This window comes from Cyprinodon variegatus, unplaced genomic scaffold, assembly GCF_000732505.1.
Source record: "Cyprinodon variegatus isolate N-32 unplaced genomic scaffold, C_variegatus-1.0 Scaffold1220, whole genome shotgun sequence".
In the NCBI taxonomy this organism is placed as follows: Eukaryota; Metazoa; Chordata; class Actinopteri; order Cyprinodontiformes; family Cyprinodontidae; genus Cyprinodon; species Cyprinodon variegatus.
Window position 1 is genome coordinate 51,616 of NW_015151673.1, and position 9,357 is coordinate 60,972.

General features: G+C 43.5%; 1 protein-coding gene across 3 annotated transcripts in view; it reads right to left on the reverse strand.

The window, feature by feature from the left end:
• Positions 1–9,357, reverse strand: part of setd5 (SET domain containing 5) — a 42,580-nt gene that overhangs the window by 19,409 nt on the left and 13,814 nt on the right. For 2 of the 3 annotated variants that reach the window (XM_015401450.1, XM_015401452.1), the window contains exons 2-6: positions 4,539–4,800; positions 1,758–1,860; positions 1,142–1,404; positions 925–983; positions 656–843 (exon numbers count right to left, since the gene is read on the reverse strand). In XM_015401450.1, the coding sequence (XP_015256936.1) occupies positions 656–843; positions 925–983; positions 1,142–1,404; positions 1,758–1,860; positions 4,539–4,609 (684 nt within the window). In that variant the 5' untranslated portion in view covers positions 4,610–4,800. The remainder of the gene's footprint in view (positions 1–655; positions 844–924; positions 984–1,141; positions 1,405–1,757; positions 1,861–4,538; positions 4,801–9,357) is intronic. The other variant, XM_015401451.1, reaches the window with a different exon arrangement.

Consider the following 9,357-nt stretch of genomic DNA (forward strand, 5'->3'; position numbering starts at 1 on the left):
GAGTAGAAAATGAAGGCTAATCATGTTTTGGGTGTACTATTCCTTTAAGTGTCCCGCATGCGCAGTAGAGGACGCCATGACGTCACATGCCAGCGCGCTCTGTGTTTATGGAAGTAAACATGGATGGTAACGCTGGAGAGCATCTAGTGAGAACATCTATCATTCCGAACCTTAAAAACTCAATCTTTTCAATATAGTGATAAATACTGCTCTCCGCATCATTGTCCGCCATGGCTGGTGTTTTCCTTGCAGAATAGTGACCTTTGTCGGCTACTAATGCCGTTCAGGTCGGATGGATTATGGATGGATGGACCACAGAGCCAAGTGGCCTGGGTTGCTTTGGAAAGAACTGAATCGGTTTTGTTCAGACTGTCATGAAAAGATCAGATCCAGGTTGCATATGGGGGGGGGGGATCAGGTTAGGGTCACCAACACCCTGTCTGTGATGGGAACGCAGTGGTGGCGCCATCATAGGCCGGGGGAAGCTGGGAGCTAAATGAAGGCTTGAATGGGGCGACGACGCAGAACATTCAGCCAGAACAGTCTAGATCTAATCTTACTAGAAGGTCTGGTCAAAGTAAGGAGCTGAAATGTAAAGAGAATGCGAGCTATTTGGGGACGGCCCTTCTTTCAGGCCACGGAGCTTCCGTAGTACCTTCAGCTTCTTTGGCTTCGGCGTTCCTCTGCTTTTTTCGGTGCTCTTCTTCCTCTTCTTGGATTTGCTCCTTTTGACTCGGTTCACGGTCAGTTTGATGCTGGTGGGTGTGTGCTGGGTAGCTGTGTAGGAGATGGTGGAAGGAGACACCTCTTCATCCCCGCTTTCTGTCGCACTGCTCTCTCCAGCTACAAAAACAAAGCAAAGCTTCATTTAGCACACGATTGAAGCCGAGCATGTTTTATGGTTCCAGACAGGATTCACAGTACCTGAGACGGTCTCCTGTTTCCTGTGGAGGCTCTGCACTCCTTTCCTCCTGTCCAGCTCCCTGCAACATCAATGCATCATAAAGAAGCTGATGGACGTGATGTGTTGGTTTGTGCCAAACCCCATTAAAGAATCAAAGCTATTTCATAAACTGTTCTTCATCTGAGTAAATGTGTGCAAATGCTGCAGCATCCAGATGGGAGCGAGGCCCGTTCTAACCTGCAGGAACACTTGACGTGCGCTCCGTCCGCCGTGGGGCTGCAGCGGCACCAACCGGCCACGGCGCCGTCCTCCTCCTCCGAGGAGCTGTCGCTGTCGGCAGAGTTGTCGGGTCTGGGTTCGTGATAATGGGAGCTGCGGACCATGCCGTTGAGATCCATGCGGGGAATGATGGTTTGGGAAAGCGGAGAGGCGGGTGGGGTGGGGGGAGGGGGCGCGCCATAGTTGTGATCCTGACAACATACAACGGAAGACTGTTGCATCTTCAAACAACGGGTGTTCAGGCAGAAAGGGAAACGGAAAATGGAGACAAATGAAAATGAGGGCAAAACAACAGGTATGTGAAACAGTACAGCTGTTAATAACAGAGGCAGCCTGCAGGTACAGGAGGCTAATAGCAGGAGAGACCATCTGACTGCCAGTAGATGCATACTTTTACTCTTACACTTTAACAAGACCAGGCATTTGGAAAAGGATTAGAAACTCCAAGCAAAGCTGAGATAGAATAAAATTAGTTCTACTTTGACTAACTTCAATGATCATGATTGCAGCCACTGTATTAAGAACATGGTAACAGACATGCTACTGCAGAGGAGGAGAAGCTTTGTGAACTCACAGCATATGGTAGTCCCCGATACCCATGATTCTGTGCACTACCACAGCTGTGGCTGTTGCAGTTTTTCTCATTTACTGCAGGGCTTGCTTCAACTGACTCAGGGCTAAAAAAAAAAAAAAGAAACAAAGATATGAGGACATTTTCAGATTTCATCACAGACTCAGAGTAAAGGCCAGGTTATCCCCTGCAGCAGTATGTCGCAGATATTTTGGATTTATGCTCAATATTGAAGCGTGGTCCTGGCCAATCATAACCTAGCTGTGGGTCTAGATACGACCGAGGCGACGAGGAAGCGAAGGCAAGTTTGTGTGACAACGGAGGGACATGAGGGCCAAAAAGAGCGGAGATCCAGGTGGACAAAGGGTCCCAGCGTTCCCACGCGCCTCGCTCTGCTAGCTGCTCCATCTTCACCAGTCGATTTCCACAATGGCGGCCAAACAAACAGAACAAGCATTGAGCATATCCTGGTTTCTGAGCATAAACCAGTCTAGGGCTAACACTAGAGGACGCCAAAGCACTGAGCATCAGCCACTAGCTGCCGTTCCATTAAATACACACCAAATAAGTGCTGCACCAGAAAATCTAAATAAGGCATTTTTCTTGAATTGAGGAGGTAATGAGACAATTTACCAATGGAACAATTGCATTGTCTCATTCTAAGGAATGCATACTTACTTCTAGATCGTTTTGCAGTGTGTGTTTTCCTTAAAAAAGGTATGATAGAAAACTGAATCACTGGATATTTTTCCACCCCAAAAAAACTTGCTAATTTCTTGATGTTGAAAAGTTAATTTTCAAAAGTAAACTGAAATGATTAAAAGTTAAAAAAATTCAATTTAGATATTAGTCAGAAATCATCATAAAAGTCCATCCTCAAGTAAAGTGATCAGAAGAGGTTAGCATGCACTAACAGGTGTTTTGAGTGGTTTTCTGTTGGGCGTTTTGGTGAAAATCACATTAACGTGTCCAGATCCTGCAGCTGTCCTGCTGCTTCAAACATGTCCGCCAGGCTCCACCATAAGGGTCTGTCCCACACACGAAAACGACTTGTGCTTCGGCGTGAGGACGGGAAGCGTGATGAAAATGCTTCGACATGAAAGCATCAGCTATCTGCTCCTTTCCTAAGCAGCTGAGGTCCTTCTGATAAAGGACTAGAGGCCATTTTAAAGGAGATGCTACCAGATGCAGAGGCGCCTCTTGAATGTAGCCAATGGGAGCTGGCTCGGAGCTCGTCTTCCTGGCTGTGTGTTTCCTGGACGGGGCCGCCTGTGGAGCTGGTTGACAGTTGCCTTTTGTATCTATGCTTCTTTTTCTATGTCTGCTTCTGTCTCCTTGAACCCCAGTGGGCCTCAGCAGATGGCCGCTCACACTGAGCCTGGTTCTGCTGGAGGTTTCTTCCTGTTCAAAGGGAGTTTTTCCTCTCCACTGTCGCTACAAGCATGCTTAGTGTGAGGGATTGCTGAAGAGTCAATGAGTCGATGCAATCAGCTGGTTTTCCTTAGATAGAAAACTTTGAATCAATCTGACTGGATGATCTGGTGAACTGGAAAGTTACCTAAGATGACGTGTTATGAATTGGTGCTATAGAAATAGACCAAGTAGAATTGAACTATATTTGTTGGAAATGGCCGATTTAAAAATGTCCGCTCTCCCAAGCAGACTTAAAATCTCAGCAAAGGGAACTGTTGCCCTGGCTGAATGGGCGAGGTCTTCTGCTCCCCTGTAGAGGAGTTGTAGGTTTCTGAAAGCTGAAACCACCCTCTCTGTTCCAGGTTGGTGTTTCTGAAAAAAGGTTCCTGGATGGGAATAAAAACGTCTTCAAAGTTGGAAACAAAGTCCAGAGAATCCTCACCAGCAAAATAAATAGATATTTGAATGATTGTTTTGTGTCTACTGTTTTCTCCAGTGTCAGGTTATTGTCTGATGTGTTTATATGTCGAGGAATTCAGTAATTCACTGTGAGAACACAAAGCTACGTTCATTTGAAATCAAACAGCAAAGGAAGATCATCATAAGCAATACTAAAAGATTAATATATAATTTAATACTTGCAAACGCACATCAGAGACGTCTTTATAAAAAATTCATTTTGGTTTTTTGCCATTTTCTTGCATTTTTCTAACCTTATCCAGTTGAATTGAAAAGAGATTATTCATAAATCATTAAAAATAGGAATAGAAAAACATATTTCTATTATAAAATGCCAGGGAATAAACACAGGAACATGTTTGCTTTTACTTTGAAAGGCTTGGAATAAACTTCCGGTTCTGACAGTGCAGGAGAGGCACAGCACAGGTCTGCAGCCAGACTCTAGTGGAGACTTTGGAGTTTTTTCCCTTTTTACATCAGAGATTGTGATGTAATCTCAGTAAATGGCAGAAATGTTCTGTTTTTCTTTGGTCTATAATCTAAAATCTAGAATATGATAAAAAAAAAACAAGTGGTGCCATCATCCTCCTACTGCTCCCTGTTCTCTTCTGAAGTCATTTTTTTGCTGGTAGGATCATCGGTTCATCTGAAACATTTTCATTTCATTTTTTTATGAAAAACAAAAAAAAAAAACTAAACAGTGATACAGAAAAAAAAAAAAATGTGCAAAAACTTTTTTCTTTTCTTTTTTAAATGGCGTCCTTTAATTCCAGCTGATGGAGTTCTATGGTGAAGTCCAGCTCTGCGTTCAAACGGCCAGAGACAGAGAGAGAGAGCCGCTGCTAGCAGGATATCTGGAGTGATGAAGGAGATAAAATGGAGGAAAAAACATGGTGGCTGGTTTTCACTTACTCTGATCCAGCAGCCATATCCGAGTAAGACGTCTCAGGTGTGGTGACTCCCAGAGTGATTACTATGCTCATGACGTCCAGCGCGGCGACGCGTGGAGGTGGGGGGATGAGGGGGAGGAGGGGGAGGGGAAGAGGAGGGACAGGATGGGATGGGGGAGAGGAGGAGGAAGGAGGGAATCACAAGGTCCGATTTCTAGCAACAGACCACTCCGGACGGGAGGGCGCCGTTGAGCCGCAGCCCACGGCTCACGGTCATCAGGGACCTGAGGAGAGGAGAAAGAATGCTCAGAGGAATGGACAGCAGGGGGCGCTCTGTCAGACAGAAGGCTTAAAACATCCTCTCCGTTTCTGACAAATCAGACTATTCAGTGTTTGATCTCCTTAGAAAAAAAAAAAAGAGTAATAAACAAGCTAGTTTTGGTTTTAATCCTCTGTTCTGAAAGGAGAACATAAATGTTGCAGCTGGTCGCGTCACACGATCGACCCGTTTAGCAGTTATAAAGAAACAATCATCGTAAATTATCAATCATCATAAACAGCAAATGTGATTTTCTATTCTAGTTGGATGTTATGGGTTGAACTAAAACTGGACCATGAGAGGAAAGAGATAGAATGAAGAAGGATGAGGAAAAGTGGGCCCCATGTCCTCCAGCAGCCCAAACATATAGCAGCTTAAACAGCTCAGGATGACCCGAGCTAATTTAAGGAAGAGCCCAGCAGAACATCTGTCTGAACTTAGATCCTCCCCCACCGCATCACGCTGTTAACTCTACTCAATTTGGGTGTGATAAGAAATAAAAATAAAATCGATATAGCGATGTATATATAGTGATATTCAGTTGCCCAATATGATATTGATCTTTCAGTTCCTAATATTGATTTAAAAAAGAAATTTAACTAAAACAAAGAGGGAAATAGCAGCGCTGAGGCGGTTTCCTATTGACTGTGGTGCCAGTCAGGTCTCTCCCTCCTGACAATTTGTATTTGTTGTAATATTTTACCGTTGGAATGCAGGAAACACAAAGGATGTAAACATTATAGGACTTATAACCCTAAACATTAATGGAAAAAAAACAATATAGTTTCTTTCAAAACACTTCAATAGAAAGAAAGGAAATGGCAATTAAACAATGTTAGAATAACAATTCTTTTACTTAAATAATTCATGTCCCTAGGCATTCAGTTAAGTTCAACAGAAGAAACTAAAATAAATCCGGTCCACTAATTAGTGCTGATCAGTCCATTCCAGGCAGCTTGAGACTAAAAAACCAGAGGACGACAAACTGCAGCCCACGTTTTTCCACCGATCCTCACCAAGGTAACCAAACAAGCTGCACAGCGTGCTCGGCAGCACACAAAGTATTAGCCCAGAGAAAGAAAAAAAATACTTCAGAGGCAAAAAGGCAACAGGGCTAGGAAGACACTGCAGCGCCACCTGGATGCATGAAGAAGATGTTTCTGCTGAAAAGCAGAGGAGTCATCAGCTGCTCAGGTCGCTGACGCCGTGGAGCCTTTTAGGCGTGCAGCAAACAACAGGTTTCTGTTGTGGAAGCCATCACAGTAGAAGACATGGACTGACTCAAACCAGAAACAACATGGATTCTGATGAACATTGATCTATACAGTTCATTTTGATGCTGGGTTAACTGGACCTGGAGCCCTGACCGACTGCTGCCGACGGGCCAATGTCAGCCCCAGCCGCTGCCGACGGCTGGTTGCCGCAGTCCTCTAAAACGTCTTAAATTTTTTTTTTTATTACGCACTAAATCATTAAATGGGCCATATAGTGAAGCTTACAGTATAACTCGCTCCAAATGATCTCAAAATGTACTTTCATTGAACAACGGCAACAAGAAAGAGAACTTTTAACTTAATACTCTGAGCGCTAACCTGGATGCTGCTGCAGTGCATGCTGGGACAGCTGTCAGTCTGGAGAACAGACAAGTCTGCTCTGATGCATGCTGGGTAAAGAGGGAGGGGACTTTGTCTGTTCTGGTTCTGCTGTTCTAGTGATTTGGAACAGTGCTAGGGCTGAGGTTGATGACGTTTCACGAGCACACGACAATGCACAAGTACACAGATTGAAAAACAGCCTTAGTCAGGTTATCAATAGCTTAAATGCTGTTAGACAACAAGCTAAGCTTAGCTTAAAGGTGATATGACCAAGCCATAAAATATTTATTCTTCAGAAACTAAAATAACTGGGTCTGCTAAAACAAACTAAATAACAGGTTCTTTAATAAATGAGCTTGTTAACCTCCAGTCTGCAGGAAACACATCCTCAATAATTCAGCAGCAGCATTATTCTCTGACTCCTGCAGACAACAAAACGCCCACTGATCCAAGAAGAGCCACTTTCTTTCCACATTTACATGAATGGTGGCGGGGTAGGCCCTTTGATTCATGCCTTTAACATAAAGGAGAGGGAACCTGAGCTATTTAAGGCTGATCCTCTATATCCTCTGCTGCAGTTATACAGTACTCCAACAGGAGGCACTCTCCCCTCAAAGACCATGAGGACTGAGTCATCACTCTGCCTCCTGGTCATGTGACTGCGTGCTGCTGAAACACTGACTCAAACTCTGCCACTAACCTGCTTCTGTTGATCCTCCGACAGGAACTCGTTCAAAAACGTTTGCTCACTACCGGGTCAGCTCATAGTCACCACAGCGCCGCGTCGGTCCCTGACAGCCAGGAGAGCAGCTTCACACGCAGCCCTCTGGATGAGCGGCACCAGCATGGCTGACATGCCTGCTCTCATATTCCAGCTCCAAGGAAACCACAACACGCTGTCAGGTGCAAATAGTACAAATATATATAATATAAACACACACACACAAATATAAATATAGTTGCCTTTCTAAGCACTGAGTGTCTTTTTTTTGTTGCTCTACATGTTTGTTAAAGTTCAAGCATTTATTGATAACGTCTCCTTTTAGCTGGATGGATTACCGCTGCAGCGCTTTGTTTTATCACTCAAACTGTAATCCCATGAAATTAGAACTAATCCGATTGGATGATCAGGTTGAATTGTGTCTGTAAAATGCCCTAAAGTGACAGGTGGTGTGAATTGGTGCTCTAGAAATAAACTGAAAAGAACTGAAAGTTCTTGGACTGCTATAAATAGCGGCCATGGCGGTGGACTCTCTGTAACTTTAACGTATCTCCTACTCAACCCTCAGAAAACCACCGCAGAGGTTAATAACGCTGCGGCGCTCCCTGATGTAGAAGTTACTATTCCAGATCTGGTGATTGGCAGGGGGGGTGGGGGGTAATTGAGGCAGAACAGCCTCTTTTTATCTTCTCTCCCCCCTTACTTCCTTATTGACTGGCGCGGCTATGACGACCAGGCTCAGATTACCAGCAGGTTGAACACAGACAGACGGAGGCCATTTTAGAGACAAAGCAGAAGTCAAGCTTGTTCAGAAAAAAGGAATTTTAACAAATGCTTTATGTTTAAGGCACAGATCTGTATAAATGGGTATTACTGTAGCTTTACAGTCAGTTCTGACTGACTGAAGAAATGTACAACGGACAGTCATGACCTCTGACCTCAAGAAACAGATTTCCTCCATAAAATCCTGCATGTTCCTGGAACTAAACATGATCTCTTCCTGCTCACAGCTTACAGACAGAGCCATCCCCCCCCCATGAGCAAAGCTCCGCAGCCTTTACACCACCCCCCTCAGTCTGCTCCCACACACAGCTGCCCTACAAGGAGCCGCCATGATAGGAATCTCGCCGTCTGCTCTGGCCTTAAAATGACTTATATGAGGCTAACATCTGGCTACAGCTGCATGCAGATCTAGTCCCAACATTAGCAGCGCTGCACAAGCTACATCTTCAAAGTCTCACTCCTTATTCCAATGGATGCCATGAGCTCATAGCTTCTAGAGTACAGAACTAATCATTAGTCCTCCATTTCCACAGGATGATAACCAAGAAATTTAGCCTAAATTTACAAACAGCGTTAAATGCTTAGTGATAGAATTAGTTACCAATTTAATGTTAGCTGGTTAATCTGCTCCCAGCAGAGCACATCCAGCATGAGATCAAGATATCAGCTTTTTAACCCTTTATAGGGCACTCTGTGAAATACTTTGAAAATCCCAATTCCAACAGTGTTACTGAAATCCAGAAAAATACCTTATTACCTTTTTAACATTCCAGAAATGTGGATATTTTGATGGTAAAAATGTATGTCAATGTAATAAGAAACGCCAACTTGCTCGATTATATTAAGAAAAATAACAAAAGTGCAGAAAGAAACACATTTTTTATTTTGGTCGAACATAATCTTAGAGGCAATAATGCTGATACTGCCGCTTTCATTATTTAATATATAAACCTAAATATAATTGTTAACTAGGCTTATTAACTTTTTAACTTTTAAATTTACCTTTTTTTCCAGACCTGTTAACTTTTATTTTAACTTCATCTACAGTAGGTAATATATCATTCAAGGAATCTAATTGGTCAAATGCCAAAATAAGATGTGCAGTCTTGTAGCAGAATCTTTGCTGAATGGCTGGATATAGATCTTGTGCTTCTAGAGCTCACTGAGGGACGAGGGAAGTTCATTTGTTAGGGGAATGCAAGTGATCAAAAATGCTAACGTTCCCTATAAACTAGTGTTGCACTGATGCCATTTTTGGCCCCGATACCTGGCTGTGCATTATCGGCAGATACCGATACATCTCTTTAAATTGATGTGTGTGTTTCTAGGAAGAACTGCAGACTACTTAGATGTAAACTAATTGCCATCATGGCTTTATCAAGCTGCTGCCTACCTTTATGAAGCAGGAAACAGACTAATAGAC